At 42.7% G+C, this 17,508-nt stretch overlaps 1 protein-coding gene across 1 annotated transcript; it reads right to left on the bottom strand.

Moving 5' to 3' along the window:
• Positions 1-398: 398 nt before the first annotated feature.
• On the bottom strand, positions 399-17,151 carry LOC112847890 (zinc finger protein 708-like). Its single transcript, XM_025910505.1, has 3 exons — positions 17,128-17,151; positions 16,562-16,602; positions 399-1,829 (listed from the first exon to the last, which is right to left on the bottom strand). The coding sequence occupies exon 3, from the start codon at positions 1,314-1,316 to the stop codon at positions 399-401; it is 918 nt and encodes a 305-aa protein (XP_025766290.1). The 5' UTR covers positions 1,317-1,829; positions 16,562-16,602; positions 17,128-17,151.
• Between the last annotated feature and the right edge of the window lie 357 nt (positions 17,152-17,508).

Raw genomic sequence — 17,508 nt, 5'->3', positions numbered from 1 at the left:
GAAAGTCTTTCCCACCACCACAGTGATGACAGGGTTGAGAACTGGATCCATCTGTGTCGCTCTGCTTCTAAACAAAGACACAAAGACAGTGTAAGTCAGTCCTTCAACATTTTTATCCTGAATGTCGCCTGAAATAAAGAGCATCTCTGTAGACGTCCAATTACATTTGACTGTTTCAGTTAACACACTCAGTTTACTGGGCTGCAATAACTACAATACTACCACCATAATACTACAGTAATACTAAACTCATAACTCACATGAAAATCTGAATAATCACTCAGAGCTGCTTTTCCATGCAGTAGAATTGCTAACATGCTAACACAGTTTAAGGAGCAGAGTTGTTCCAAACAGTCCGGCTAAAATGACAAGATAAAAATATAAATACATACCTCACACTAACTGCACTTGTTGAGTCTCTTTCTGGTGTGGATCTGTTGGTGTTGTCTCAGGTTATGTGGAGCTTTAAAAGTCTTCTCACACAGGTCACATTTATAAGGTCGTCCCTCAGTGTGGTTAAACATGTGTTGTTGTAAGTGTGCATTTGTAGCAAAGAATTTGCCACACTGTTCACAGCAGTACACATCATGTCTGGTGTGAATGCGTAGGTGTGTATTTCGGCTTCCTCTCTGGCTGAAAGTTTTTCCACAGATGTCACAGCTGTATGCCTTAATTCCAGAGTGGGTAACTAGATGATTCTGTAAGTAGCTACCATGAGTAAAAGCTCTGCCACACTGATCACAGCTGTACGCTTTAACTCCACTGTGGATAAGTTGGTGCTGTTTTAGGGATTCCTTCCAGGAAAAACACTTTCCACACAAGTCACAGCTGAACGGTCTCTCTCCAGTGTGAATGACCTGATGCCGTTTTAGTTCAGCCTTCCCAGTAAAATCCTTCCCACACTCATCACAGCTGTATGCCTTAATTCCAGAGTGGGTAACTAGATGACTCTGTAAGCTGTTACTGTGAGTAAAAGCTCTGCCACACTGATCACAGCTGTACGCTTTAACTCCACTGTGGATGAGTTGGTGTTGTTTTAGGTGACCCTTCAAAGAAAAAGACATTCCACACAAGTCACAGCTGAACGGTCTCTCTCCAGTGTGAATGACCTGATGCCGTTTTAGTTCAGCCTTCCCAGTAAAATCCTTCCCACACTCATCACAGCTGTATGCCTTAATTCCAGAGTGGGTAACTAGATGACTGTGTAAGCTGTTACTGTGAGTAAAAGCTCTGCCACACTGATCACAGCTGTACGCTTTAACTCCACTGTGGATGAGTTGGTGTTGTTTTAGGTGACCCTTCAAGGAAAAAGACATTCCACACAAGTCACAGCTGAACGGTCTCTCTCCAGTGTGGATGACCTGATGCCGTTTTAGTGAAGCCTTCAGAGAAAACCCCTTCCCACACTCGTCACAGCTGTATGCCTTAATTCCAGAGTGGGTAACTAGATGACTCTGTAAGCTGCTACTGAAAGTAAAAGCTCTGCCACACTGATCACAGCTGTACGCTTTAACTCCACTGTGGATGAGTTGGTGTTGTTTTAGGTAACCCTTCGTGGAAAAAGACTTCCCGCACAAGTCACAGCTGAACGGTTTCTCTCCAGTGTGGATGAACTGATGAAGTTTTAGTTTATCCTTGAAAGCAAATTTCTTCCCACACTGATCACAGCTGTATGCTTTAACTCCACTGTGGATGACCTGATGCTGTTTTAGTGAAGCCTTCACAGTAAACTCCTTCCCACACTCGTCACAGGTGTGTTTTTTCTCCCTCTTTCTTCTGTGATGTTTGTCGGCCTCCTGAGAGCGCTGGCTTCTCGCTCCATGTTGGTCCTGCAGTGACAGAGATACAAACAGAGGCAGTGAGTGAAATGCAGTCGTGGAACAAACTGAACCTTCAAACTCCCTCCATTAACACTAGTTTTAAACCTGAAGGTGGAGTGTGGCACCAAACACCTTAAAGGTCTCTTAACTCCACCTGCTTGTAGTTCTAACACATTACATCCAACCTGGTGTTAAAAATAATTCATGACTGTTCAAACACTAAAATCATGCCCATCCCTCCTGATTGTACACACACACACACACACACACACACACACACACACACTTTTATATTATTTTATAATTTATATCATATTGTTGTTTCCTAATACATATTTCTATAATTTTTTATAGATTTATATATAATCCTTTACTGATATTAAATCCTATGTTCGGTTATTTCTTTATTCAAAAGGAACCCCATTAGCTTCCACAACAGAGGTTGCTCATCTTCCTTCAAAAACAATCTCATAAAATATTATACAATAAAGTGGATTCAAAATATCCACATAATTTTACATCCACAGTGGGGTTTCACAATTAAAATATAAGCAATCAATAATAACAACAATAATAATAATAATAATAATATCAATAACACTGAGACACATTACACAAATTTCAAAAGCAAATCATCTCTTACAATATTTACAACAACTAAAAGGTCTGTAAATCAGCTTTTAAGTGTTCATTGAAGTTTTGAATAGTTGCTAATTCTATAATTTTATAAGGCAATTTATTCCACTTTAAAGATGCTCTAAATATAACAGTTTTACAAAAAGTTACTTTTAACTCGAGGATTTACTAAATTGGAGTTTGTTGAAAACTGTGTAATATGATTATGTATTTCATCTGGATACTGCAGCTGAGCAGAAATAAATGTGGTGTGTTTAACAGAATTGCTTTCTTTATAACTACAAGTATTAAATCCCAGTTCTTTGTATTCCCTACGGCAAAGAAAGACACGGCTCAAAGTGGTCAAAGCTTTTAAAAAAATGATCTCTATTTTTCATTCCCAGGAATGACCTGAACACACGAACACATAAGCTCAGGTCTGAAGCACAAACAGGAAGCCTAGTTATTTATATACTTCCTCTAGACGTCACACACACTTTAATTTTCGATCAAAGACTCTGCTTAGTTTAACTTTCTGGCTGCAGCTCCTATTTCCTGCAAAAGCATGTAGTTTCCTGTCAGTACTTTTTGGCACAGACTGTACTCAGAGTTGGGCCTCACAATATAATCAGCAAATAAGCACTAAGAATATATATTTAAATCCCAACAGACCCCCTTTTTGTCTTTTTTAAAAGACGACATAAACCCTAATTTATCTCATTAAGTTTTACTTTCATGCGACAGTAATAGCTCAAATATAACAAACATCCAGCACTTCGACAGCACCTCACGTTTGCGCTGGGCTGTGAACTCTCCTCCCTTAATTATTACCCCCTTTTTAAGTAGAATCCCAGTTTAAACCCACTTCTGACTAGGGATGGGTATCGTTTAGGTTTTATCCGATACCAGTACCAAACCGGTACTTTTGAAACGGTGCCGGTGGTTAAACGGTGCTCAAACCGGTGCTTAACCCTCTGGGGTCCAGGGTATAATTGGCCGTTTTTGACTACTTTTGATTTTACCTCTATATTTCACCTTTAAAATGTGTTTTTCTTGCCTTGTTTGGTATCATTATTTTCAGCACAACCTCAAATATCTGAAATTTGAGTTATTTTTTCATTTTGGTATACTATATTAGCACAGTTGATCTAAATTCAGACAAAAAATTCAAAATCCGAGTGGAAAAAAGTTATATTTTTTACTGTAAAACCCACAAACATGTTTAACGAATCATTTTCATGACTTGAAATGCAAATAGAAATTGTACATTTCTAAAAATTATGCACAAGTTTTGCAAACAACAAAGTTATATGGTACTATTTACCTAAAAATGCAGCCAAGGCCTCAGGCGTTTTTTATATAACCATTTAATAGTATTTACAGAACAATCAGGTGTGCTGCATCAAATAAGAAGGCACACAAATTATTTGTGCCAGTCCAAAAAATGTAGTTTTTATTCAGTATAAGACAGAGGAGAACACCACAGGCCTAAACCCTGCAGGTCTGACTGCAGGAGGTGCATCAGTCCTGTTTTCCACGTGGGAACAGTGTTTACACTGGAATCCACCTTTGACGGCTTTTTTTGGAGAAAATATGAAATTCAGCAGTCTAACTGACACACAATACAAAACAATAACTACACAACAAACTAACTACAGCCTCCCAACACGCTAAACATCACTAATGTCTCACATATGAAAACTCGCTCTCTCTCTTTCTTTCGCTCGCCCGCTTTCCGTTGCAGGTGTCACTCCTAAAAACTTCCCCTTCTCCCTAAGCAACCAAATGTCACATGTTGCCATATCATTTTTTTTGATTGGCTGATATGGTAAACTCTAACACCAATAGGGAAGGGATGTTTTTTCTTTTTCTTTTTTCACTCGGAAGCGGAGAGTGTTTGGTAGCGCTGTTTGTAGAAAACGCTGTTTTTACCGTTCTTCCCGCTGTAAACACCACTGTTTTGTTCAGAAAAAAACATCGCGTGTATTTTTTATCATAACTCTGGCTTTACGTGGCCTATCGACACAATTCAAAAACTGGTATATAGTTTGAAGTCCACACTTTCGACCCAAGTTGGAATGGAGACTCTGACTCGCTGCATCTTGTAGCTGTGTCGTCTTAAATTGGTCTGGGGGCGCGTCTGGCGACCCCAGAGGGTTAAAGAATGGAGAACACAAAATTGGTCCAAAAACCTCTCATGTTTAGCTGGTTGGTTTTCTTTGTAAAAATATAACGATGTTAGCCTTTTCTGCAGCTATAAGGCAAATATGGTATCACTCTTGGCTGGAAGCAGTGCTTAATCAATGGAAAAAACACAAACTTTGTCCAAAAACCTCTCATGTTTAACTGTTTTCCACCTTTTTCTTTGGTTATTTTAGCATTTTTGGCCAGGGTGAAGGGAGTATCTGCCATCAAACAATAAGACAGCCGCATGTAACTATGACGGTGTTTGCTAGTTCACCTTACATGCATTAATTTAATAACGTGGTTAGCCTACTCAACGTAAATTACACACGAACAACATTAAGCTACTCATGCAGAGAAGAACGGCTGCTGCTGCCATCATCATCCGTCATCATTTCTGCTACACTGGCAGGGCTAGGGGCCAGGACTCTCCTCTTCGGGTTCTTGGGGGATGTTGCTAACTCCGGGTCCGATAACAGGCTTTTAAAAAAACGCTATGCGTCAGCAGGTGTTTCATCAGATTCGAGGTGTTATCTCCTTTGCATAGTATCACAATATCAGCTTAAAGCACTTGTTGCAGGCTGCTGGGTTTGCATCTTTTGCTGTGAAGTACAGCCAGACTTTTGACCGCTTCACCTTGGCCATTTTTAATCTGTAGCTCTGCTCTAAAACAACGGACGTACCTGGGCCCGCCTACTATCCTCGAAAATGTAAAATGATTGGCTAGAATCTAAAGTCTATCACATTTCAGGAAAAAAAAAGCACCGAAATAAAGCACCGAAATGTGCGCTGCTTTTCGGTCTGGTTACTACTGTTTATGTCAGAACCGGTGCCATCATGGCACCGGATACTGGTACCCATCCCTACTTCTGACTTCCCTCACTGCTCACGGTAAAATCCAAACAGATGTAATTAGCTTTTCCTAATAACAGGTCCTACATTACTTTTTATCACTCTTTGGAAACAGCCTCTATAGAGTTAAAATTTAAAATTTACTCCTGGTTTTTCACCCTGTGGAGATCAGGGAAATATTTTCATATATATATATGAAGGCATGCCAGCTCAGACGTCGCCCGGATCAACAAGGTCCGCGTCAGGTGTTGAGGAACCAGGGCACCCTGACGACAAATGGACTACTGGAACAAGAAGGCATCAGTGGGCAAGAGACGAAAACAGGGCGTTGTTGGAATGCTACTACGCAAGTAACCCTGGCGGAAGGGGTTACATGAATAGGATGGGGGACCTATGCATTCTTCGATACCCAACATCCACAATGACGGCGAAACAACTAGTAGCTCAGTGTTCCAACATTCGAAAGAACTGCTCTCACAGCTAGAGATTGACGAGGTACAACATAAATGCTACGGCAAGGAGGAGTCAGGACGCCAGGTCAGGGGGGAGATATCATCACCCACAGATTGGGTACATAGCCCCAAGTGCGATAGGAGAAGGATCGTTGAGTGCGAGAGGAACTGACCTGAAAGATAGGATCATGGCCAAGCTTGAAACCTGGATCCCCCGTAGCCGGTTACCAAGATTACGTGAAGTACCCTCAGAAGGTCTGCTAGATGATGTTAATGCAGCACTACGGATGATACCTACAACCACGATTACCGACACTAACAAGCTGATCTACAATACGGCAGCAGTGATCAGTGACATGCTTGGCTACAAGTTGAACAGCCACAAGGGGCAGTACCCTCCATGGAGAAGGAGGCTAGAGGGCAAGATCAAAGTAGCACGAAGGGAGGTTAGCCAACTAATGGAGTTGCAGAAAGGCGCGACAAAGAAGGTGCATAAGAAATACAGCAAGCTGTCCATACCTGAGGCCTTGGAAACTGCCAAGCAAAGACTCACAGCCTTGGCCAGCCGCTTGAGGAGGTACACCAGAGAGATAGAAGGCAGGAGAATAAACCAGCTGTTCTCCACAGAACCAGCAAAAGTGTACTCTCAGTGGCAAGGGAACAATAAGAGAACAGCACCACCAAGGCTAGAGACGGAGCAATACTGGAAGAGCATATGGGAGAAGGACGCAACCCATAACGGCAATGCTCAGTGGCTAGTGGATCTGAGGGCAGACCATAGCGAAGTCCCTGAACAGGGTCCAGTAACCACCACAGTGGCAGACATCCAAGAAAGGGAAAGGGTCTCCAGTATGAAGAGTTGGACAGCACCAGGGCCCGACATGGTTCACGCCTACTGGCTGAAGAAGCTGACTGCACTCCATGAGCGTCTGGCAGCACAAATGAACCAGCTGCTAGTTAACGAGAGACACCCGGAATGGCTAACCGAAGGTCGGCTGGTCCTGATACCCAAGGACCCCAAGAAGGGACCGGTCCCCTCCAACTACCGACCAATAACCTGCCTCAGTACTACATGGAAGCTCCTGTCAGGCATCATATCGGCTAAGATGAACAGGCACATGGGTCAATACATGAGCGGGGCACAGAAAGGGATTGGCAAGAATACCAGAGGCGCAAAACACCAGCTACTGGTAGACAGAACAGTCAGCCGAGACTGCAAGACCAGACTGACCAACCTGTGTACAGCCTGGATTGATTACAAGAAGGCCTATGACTCAATTCCCCACAGCTCAATACTGGAATGCCTAGAATTGTACAAGAATTGTACTCCCTCTGTGCTACTTTGATCTTGCCCTCTAGCCTCCTTCTCCATGGAGGGTACTGCTCCTTGTGGCTGTTCAACTTATAGCCAAGCATCTCATTGATCACTACTGCCATACTGTAGATCAGCTTGTTAGTCTCGGTAATCATGGCTGTAGGTATCATCCGTAGTGCTGCATTAACATCATCTAGCAGACCTTCTGAGGGTCTTCACAGCTACGGGGGATCCAGGTTTCAAGCTTGGCCATGATCCTATCTTTCAGGTCAGTTCAGGTCAGTTCTCCTATCGCACTTGGGGCTTTGTACTCAATCTCGGGTGGGGGTGACGATATCTCCCCCCTGACCTGGCGTCCTGACTCCTCCTTGCCGTAGCATTTATGTTGTACCTCGTCAATCTCTAGCTGTGAGAGCAGTCCCTTCTTTCAAATGTTGGAACACTGAGCTACTAGTTGTTCAGCTCTTTGCATTTGCAAGAATTCACATCAAAATCTTCAGCGTGCTTAACAGAGCTCTTTCAGACCTCAGGACCATTTTTTCCCCCCACACATATCACCATTCTTTAGCTCCGCTTTGTAGTCTCATTCACACAATACTCTCATCAGCTCTCAAAACAATGTACACCTTTAATCATTCATCCAAATAATAATTTTACACTTCATTTATACATTCACACATTTATACATATATATAAAAAACCTGCCACTGACTGCCAAGATAAAAACCTTCAAAACCTTAGCACCTAACTTTTCAACTATTTTAAAAGCCTCTAAGCCCAGGTTCGCCCACCTTGCTGGTCAGTTATAGCAGTTATCTGTCCGGGACAGCGACCTGATTTCTAAGCCCTATGTTAATTTATAAGCGCTTCCCGCAGCTCGACAGGAAGCCCCACTTATCGACGTATAAAGTTACGACTTAAAGCTTTACTTAAGGCTCGCCTGTCAGCCACATTGAAATGGTCACGCCCGAGGCCCCGCCCCTGTCGGTCAAAAAGCGCGGTAAGGAAGTGGTCAATGACCACTTGGTTTTTAACAGGTTTCCGAAGTCCCGCGGGTACCAACTAACTGGACAATATAATATTTATATTGTACGAACGTGATAATTATATTGTTATGACGTGATATTATGTTGTTCAAACGTGAAAAGTATCTTGTTAGAACAATAAACTTTTCACGTTATAACGTGATATACTTCTATTTTTCTTTTGCCTGGGTGGCAGCTCTACACTTCTGTAAGTATAGTATGAACATCTTAACACTAATCTGGACGCTTTATTCTGGACTAACTGAAGTCTGTTAAGATCTGTCTTATTAGCTGCTGACCAAAGGATTGAACAGTACTCCAGATGAGACATTACTAGTGCATTAATGACATCTTTCATAATTGAAGAAGTGATACAGAAAGAGCATTTCATAGCCATAGCTATGCCTTGTCCCATTTTCTTAATAACAGAGTCGATGTGCTGAGACCATGAAAGGTGGTGATTTATGGTAACTACTTATGAGCACCTGCAATCGTTCTGGTGCTGTGACATAAAAACAAAACGCTGACCCCTGACTCTGGCACACAGTTTTGCCTCTTTTGTTCATTTTAATGTGTGATTAATGCACAATCAGCTGGGCCATATCATACCATTCACGGTAATACCGGTATAATGTTGGGCAACAATAAGAAATTGAAATATTACGATAGAATATGGGTAAAACATGCATGTGCAGTGCCTTTGTTTTCATACGCACATGGAGGAAAAAGCATGGCGGCGATGGAGAATGAGAAGGGTGAAAGCGGATCGTTGAATGAAACAGATGAACCAAAATTGGTTTGTAAAAATGCTGCAACTTCAGTGGTGTGGAACTGGTTTAGCTTTCGTCCGTCAGATACGAAACTCCTAGAGTTAGGAGTTCGCCTTGTAATCGGAAAGTTACCGGTTCGAGCCCCGGCTCGGACAGTCTCAGTCGTTGTGTCCTTGGGCAAGACACTTCACCCGTTGCCTACTGGTGGTGGTCAGAGGGCCCGGTGGCGCCAGTGTCCGGCAGCCTCGCCTCTGTCAGTGCGCCCCAGGGTGGCTGTGGCTACAACGTTGCCATCACCAGTGTGTGAATGTGTGTGTGAATGGGTGAATGTGTAAAGTGCTTTGGGGTCCTTAGGGACTAGAAAAGCGCTATATAAATAGAGGCCATTTACACAACAAAGCACTATTTGTGGTAGAGCATGCTAGCAGTCCGTCATTATTACCGTGTTTTTTGGAAAATACGGCACACTGTTTTAGTACCATTCTTTATTCATTGCTGTGTTTTGGGGCAAAATTGTGAGTGAGCCCACTCCCTTGGATGAGAAGCAACCCCACACATGAATGGTCTCAGGATACTTTGTTGTTGGCATGACACAGGACTGATGGTAGCGCTCACCTTTTCTTCTCCGGACAAGACTTTTTCCAGATGCCCCAAACAATCGGAAACAGGCTTCATCCGAGAATATGACTTTGCCCCAGTCCTCAGCAGTCCATTCACCATACTTTCTGTGGAAGATTAATCTGCCCCTGATTGGGGGGGGTTTTGGAGAGAAGTCGCTTCTTTGCTGCCCTTCTTGACACCAGGCCATCTTCCAAAAGTCTTCGCCTCACTGTGCGTGCAGATGCGCTCACACCTGCCTGCTGCCATTCCTGAGCACGCTCTGCACTGGTGACACTCCGATCCCGCAGCTGAAACCTCTTTAGGAGACGATCCTGGCGCTCGCTGGACTTTCTTGGATGTGCTGAAGCCTTCTTATCAAGAATTGAACGTCTTTCCTTGAAGTTCTTGATGATCCTATAAATTGTTGATTTAGATGCAATCTTAGTAGTGTTGGGAACGAAGTGTTGTTTTTGTCATTTTTACTATTTCCATTTATTATTTTATTTTATTAATTCTATTTTTATTATTTTGTTATTACTGTCATTACTGTTGCATCATAATCATATAGCAAGCATATGTATACAAGAAGTATTGATACAAGAGGTATTGATATTGCATTCAGATGTTCAAATATATTGGTATTATATTAGTCTTTATTGCAGGTCCAAGAAGAACCACTTTAAGCTGTTGAGTTGAATTTATAATCTTAAATGTTTGTATGCAGACTGCATGGTGAAAGAAAAGGCCCCACGTAGAGTAACTCGAAAATGAGACAGAAAGTTACAGGTGTTTGAAGTTGCAGGCTTTTGCAGAAGTGAAACTGAAAGCAGAGTGAGTGCAAGTTAAGAGCAGGGTGTTTTGATGCATTTATGGCGGATTAAGCTTTAAGTAGTTGTGTTAGATTGAAACAGTTGTTTTATATATTTTACATATAAGTCAAGATCAGTACACACAGGATGGCCTTAGCCTGGTTGCCTAAGTTGAGGTCAACTAAGGTTCAGAGAGCACATGCAAACTCTGCACGCACAGACAGACAGACGAGACATACACATACAGACACATATAGTGAGAAAGGTCACGACACGTACACAGTACACAGCATGCACGCGCCCCCGCACGTGCAGGCACACACACATATTAGATAGACTCCTTTGAGTAGGTAAAAGTTTAATTATGTTTTGCTTGCGACTGCAAAGTTGTGCCTGCATGAGTGACATTTTGTGCAGAACGTGGACCTGATGTTCCAGAAGATAAGCCTGGGCAGGATGGAGACAGGAAGCACCTGGCTTCGACGCGAAGACGATGTTCTTTTAAACTATGTTAAAAGTCATTGTGGTTTTGGAGTGACGTATGCTTTGTTTGAGTCTGCCTGGTAACAGGAAGACTGCCAACCCTATAAAGCCTTTGTCTAATTATTGTAAGTTTAGTTCGACGCTGAAATCTGCACAGCGGTCGGACTCACACATGTGTTCATTAAAATGCCGTCTAATTGCACACGCTGGATCTATGCTTATTTTTTGGATTCCCCCTCAACATTTTTGAACCCGTGACAGTAGCCACAATATTCTTGCCTGTGAAGCCATTTTTATGCAACGCAATGATGGCTGCACACGTTTCTTTGCAGGTCACCATGGTTAACAATGGAAGAACAACGATTTCAAGCACCACCCTCCTTTTAACATGTCAGGTCTTTCATTCTAACCCAATCAGCCTGACATAGGCTGTATCCCAATTCAGGGTCTGAAGCCGCTGCATTTTAGGGCCAATTACGTGACAGCGACAGCGAGGCTGTCCCAATTCAAAGGCTGCTCAAAATACAGCCTCAAATGCGTCCTTCATTTCCCTGAATTTTAACGATGTGGTGGTGTAGACTTCATGGCCCAACATATCTCAGACTTCATAGCGCGGCGGTGGATGTGAATAATTTTGCCAAAAAAAAAAAAAAACAGCAGAAGAGTAAACTTTTAAAAATAGGTACTGAATAATATGTCACTTATTAATATGCAAATGTTGAATAATGAGGAACATTAAAACATTACTGTTGGCCACATGGCCTTTACTTTAAAATATACGCCGTTCAATAGGCGACCTTGATCTTACAGAGAATGTGATGATTTTATGGATAATTAAAGTCAGTCATATATCCACAAACACAACAAGCTGAAAGTCAGTGATGCTGCTCGGTTTGCAGTCCTGAATATGACGGCACAAGCAGGATTCACTGCACTGTTAATGTTAGCTATGTTATATTGCTGCCTCTGTTCAGTGGTGTCGAGCCAAACGGACTTTAACGTGTGTTTGAACGAGCTGACGGTTCACTCGTTAAGCTGAAAGAAAGATGCTTTAATCACAGGAGTCACACATGTGTCCACTGGACCATCTGGAACTCTTCTTGTTTAGCACTCGTAATAACACAAATACTAAATCCTCCTTCTCTTGTGCTGTTTTGTAGCAGTGTATACACCTGAGACTGTCACCTGTCTGTCTGTCCTGCACTCTCTCTCTTTTTCTTTCTCTCTGATTGTGGAATAAAAGTATGAACATGTATTTATAAGTTACACTTGTGTTTGAATCCTGCAGCTTATCACACATTTGATTTCCATGTGTGACAACTGCAAGTGTCCAGAGTGAGGACAGACTGAGGGACCCACTGCTGCACATCATCTGTGAGGCTTTGCACCCCTGATGATCCACCAGGACAAACTCAGCAGTGTGTGAGGAAGAGGAGGAGGAAGAGCCAGCAGCAGCTGACAGATGGAGAGAATAGACAGACTGTTCCCTGTTTGTGAAGGACTGCTAGGAAAGTTCAACATAACTAATTCTCTGTCCTGAATCAGTCTTATTAGGTGATGTTCAAATAATTTTATCATTCCAGTGTTTTCAGTGTGGGAGAAAGTACTCAGGGCCTTCAAGTTACACACTATGAAAGGCAGCAACAAGTTTAATATTCAGAAACCTAAAGTATGTATCAGCAGCAGAATGGAGCTAAAAATAAATGTTTGTTTCAGTTCGATGAAGCTTTGAGTATTTTGGATTAGTAGCACTGCTGTGTTTGTTGCATCATATTGTTGTAATTGTTTATATGCTTTAGATATTCTGGGGTAAGTTGATCTATAGTGTTACATCATATTCTATAAGGATGTTATGTGTTTGTATACTTTCTGCCCAGTTTGACCCATTTAGCAAAAGTCAGCCTGTTTAAGGCTCTGATATCTATTCTGTATGACTTAAGGCAGTTATGACATGGTCTGATTTTCTCTTTTTTTTTCTTTTTTTTTTAACCTGTCCCGTTTGGTTCTTTTGCCATCAGAATTATTGTCTAAAGGCGAAGAAAGATGCCCAACGGATTTACTTTACCAAATGGACCATCCCAGCCTTGCCGTAATGGTCCATTTGATTCACCTTTTATTGTTTATTTTATTTTCACTTGCTGAATACGGGGACAGACTTGACTGGTGGAAAGAAAGGGGAGAAAGAAAGAGGGAAAGAAAAAAAAACACCTGAGAAGAGGGACGGGGGAAAAAGGGCAAAAAACAAAAACCAACAGAATAAGCAGACAAAAAAATACATATCGATCACCTGGATCACCTGTTGAGAAAGAAAAAAGAAAGCAAGCAGAAGAAGACGAGAGTAATAAACAACATCACAATGATATATGGGAATATGACAGTAAATACTAAATATTAAACATTATTGTGCAGCACGTGAGATCGACAGCGCACAGTGTGCTTTGAGGTAGGAGCCCAAAAGGGTGTAGTTTGTGTGTGTGATCACCCGTGTGTACACCTGTGAGCATGAACGCGCTTGTTTTTAAAAGGTTCCTTCATGTAATGATCTGCTAGAGGGTGTGGGGGGCCACTGCCCCGACCTCCAGGGCATGACGCAGGTATGGAGGAGATCAAAACTCCAGACATCCAGAGGCCCCCAGAACACAAGAGACCAAGGAAGACCAACAGAGGGGCAGCCGCGCCACTATCCCAGAAAGAGCTGAGGAGAGCCCCAGATGAGGGGTCACTCAGCAGCCGCGGAGCAGAAGCCAGGGGGGTTGCAGTGACGTGCCCGTGAGGTCCGCCGGCAGCCAGCTGTGCCTGAGTGACCGAGCCCCGGGCCGAGAGGCCGTGGGCACCCCACCCCCAAAGTGGCCCGAGCGAGCCCCAGGCTCCATGCCCCGATAAGCAGCCGCCAAGGAGTGAGCCGGTGTGTACCCGGGCGCCCACCCCCGGACACAAAGAACCACCAACGCACCGATGTCTGAGGGCGTCTGCCACCGGCAGGGGAAGTGGTGGGGGAGATGGGCCTCCAAACCTTGGAGGGCCTGAGATGTCCCCAGAGAGGTGGGGTCTGATACCCAACCTGACATATAGACACAGACATACAGGCACACACAGATACAAACATCCATTCCCACCCTCATGCTCTCAACACTCACCCAACGTGGAGACAGACATAGAGAGACACTGTACACACAATCACACTCCCCAAGCGTACTCTAAGAACCGGGTCTAGGTACCCTTGCCCCTGGAGGGGGAAACTGCGCCCAGACCCAGGTGGTGTTACCCTTTCCCCTGCGGTGGGGAGAAGCAGACCGCCCCGACTCTGCAGCAGCAGGGAGGCCCCACATTCCAGACCCCAGTCGGACGGCCAACTCCTCCTCCTAGCCCCCCCGCTCCAGCAGGCCGCAGAGAACGGGGGTGTAGGAAGACTCCAAACCTCCCTCCACCCGCTCATATGTAGTGTTGATGTATGTGTGTTCTAAGGTGCATTTAAAACCCAGGAGGGCATGGAGCTACCTGCCATGGTCTGATTTTCTCACCCAATTGTCTCTTATATATGATACATCTATATATACACTGTCAAAGATACTTGTCTTTGAGTGAAGTGATTAATATAATAACTATAATATTGGCCATATTATATTTACATTACCAAAGTGAGATGACTTTAGTCTCATAAACAACATTAACTAATTGTTATTTACTAACTAATCTTAAAACTGTTCAGTACAGAAATGAAGCCCAACAATCATGTTTTACAGTCCTGTGGTCTCAGCCTCAGATACTTATTAAATCACACAGAGCTCATGTAGAAACAAATGAACAAAATATGTTCTCCTTCATTTCTGTCAAACAAAGCTGTATGAAACGTTTCAAGCTGTTAGTATCATGGTTGCTAGGCAATCTGGGGCCCGTTCTTCGTACCTCGCTAAGTAAGTTAGCCGGATTTGAATATTGACGATTTCGCGTGATCTTGGATCGTTCGGTTCTCCGAAGCTCATCTGGGACTTGCTGTCATAGCAACAGATCCGTAAGCGTAAACCTGCTCGGGAGCAGGTTTACTTTATGTAAACAGGATTAGATCGCGGCCACTCAGGTATGTCCGCTGCAGTTATATGAAAGCAAGAGCGATATTTCGCCACTGTTTTACCATAAATAAATATTATCAATGTAACTAAAGATAATGCAGCATTTGATTCTTTTATTGATTTCATACAGATACATACAGGTCATCTCCGAAAAAAAGGGAAATGTACTAGTAATCATTCTATTACATGTAGTAGATCATGTCAGATGTAATTCATATTTTAGAGTAGTAATAGTAAATTACTACGTGCAATCAAGATGAGAGACCACGACTATAAAAGCGAAGGTGGATTCGGGAAGTCTGTTGCAGCCATGTCCTGTCCGTTTGTACGCGAGCAAGGAAGGTGCAAGATTGATAAGGAGAGTTTACAGAATTTAGCGTATATTGCGGGATAGACAGGATCCTTTAGCTCAGCGCGACGGTGTGCTCATAGAGAGATATCGATTCTCCCGTGAGGGTATTATTTACTTTCTTCCTCTCGCTCTCGCTCGCTCTCTCTCTCTCTCTCTCTCTCTCTCTCTATATATATATATATATATATATATATATATATATATACACACTTACTGTACTGTATATACTTACTCCCGACTTACTGTGCATGCTTCAGTCACCCCTTGCATGGGAACAGGTAAAAGTGATGGAGTGTTATGTCAAACTACACACAAAAAACCCCACAATGTCAATAAATGTCACAGTACAAAAAGGGGTGTGACGAGGGGGTGCAGGACCACCACCTGTCTTTATTTGCTCTGCCCTTTTCTTGGTTGCTGTTATAAACAAACAAACAGATTATTCCAGGGTCTCTTTTCAAGAGACTAAAAGCAATATAAGTGATAAATATTACCATACTGTAGAATATTCTTATATTTCACTTTTACTTTTTCCCATGTTCTAGTGGGTCCTGTTGTGGCTCTAATGTGAAAGAGGATATGATGTAATATAATATAATGTGGTATAATATAATATCACATGATATAATGTAATATCATGGATCACTTACGAGTTTAATTTGTCAGCAACTTTCTGCCAGCCCTCTCTCCTTGCTTTTGCAGCCTTTGCAGTGTTCCCCTGCGTTTTAATTAAACTCTGAAACTCCTGAAATCCCTCAATCAGGAGTTCTTGGTCTGCTGCCGTGAAATACTGAGCGCGCTCCTTCGACATCTTCGCCGACCAATCACAGGGTTGCCGATCAATGTTTCTACTATCGATGCGTAGCCCCTTTTAAGCCACCCAGTGATCTCAGATTACTTCATCCAGCTATACTGATCGTCAACAACAGGTGTGTTCGGAGAACCGGATTAGCGAGCTCAAAGTTAGCGCGATGATTTGATCTTGGATGTGTCATTTGATCTGTAAGCGAGGTACGAAGAACGGGCCCCTGGGCTGTGCTACGGCGGCTAGACCGTCCCATTTCACAAGCCTACAAGCCTCACACTTCCGGCTTTAGCGGTCTTTGAGTACGCGGCCCTTGAGGACCGTTGAGGCTGCGTACTTTAAAGCTGCAGAACCTGAATTGGGATACAGCCCTGATGATCTCCAGCCTTGTGCTCGTCAACATTCTCACCTGAGTTAAGAAGACGATTACTGAAATGGTCTCAGCAGGTCCTTTAATGACAGCAATGAAATGAAGTGGTAAGGGTTTTTGGGGATTAAGTGAATTTTCATGGCAAAGAAGGACGATGCAATTCATCTGATCACTCTTCATAACATTCTGGAGTGTATGCAAAATGCTATTATAAAAACTTAAGCAGCAACTTTTCCAATTTCCAAAATTTATGCAATTCTAAAAACTTTTGGCTACGACTGTATAACCTCTTTTTAAGTTTTGTGGATATTATACATGGTTATGCTCAGGATATGTCGGCCAATTTCCACTGGAAATGCCTTTTGGTTAAACTGTCAGCAAGGAATTTGCATTTGCACTGTTAAATTTTTATATAACTTTAATGCACATAAAAAACAGCTGCTTGTTTAAGTGAAAATACATTGATGGGTTTTTTAATAAAGTTGTGGAGTTGTAAAGTATTTTGTCAAATGTCAATTATATCGTCAGTTATATTGTTATCGCAAATTTTCAAATGTATATCGTGATAAATATTTTTGGTCATATCGCCCTGCTCTGTCTGTCACCTTCTGTGTTGAGCTCATTGTTTTCTCTGTAGTGGCTGAGCTGAGTCCAAGTAGCTGAAAATGTTCCTCTGCTGCTCCGTCAGACTCTTCTCCTCCTGCTGATCAGCTGGGACACAAAACAGATCTTTGTTAGGCTCCACACTGCACTGAAGAGTCAAAGTGTCTCATATGTTCATCTGACAAGTAAAAGAACACATTGTTGCTTCCCGAGGTGGGCAACTTATTGGAAACAAACACAAAAGGTTTGAGCACTGATACCTGGCATTGCTGGCATTGAAAGATGCAATGCCAGCAATGAGGATTGTCAAGACTAAAACCAATCATTAAGCAAAGACAACAGGGATCATTTGTTTCTGTTTATTTAGCATTCACAACATTTGT

The sequence above is a fragment of the Oreochromis niloticus genome, linkage group LG9 (assembly GCF_001858045.2).
Source record: "Oreochromis niloticus isolate F11D_XX linkage group LG9, O_niloticus_UMD_NMBU, whole genome shotgun sequence".
Classification (NCBI taxonomy): domain Eukaryota; kingdom Metazoa; phylum Chordata; class Actinopteri; order Cichliformes; family Cichlidae; genus Oreochromis; species Oreochromis niloticus.
Note: the sequence above shows the minus strand (reverse complement) of the source record. Positions and strands in the feature narration are given on the sequence as shown.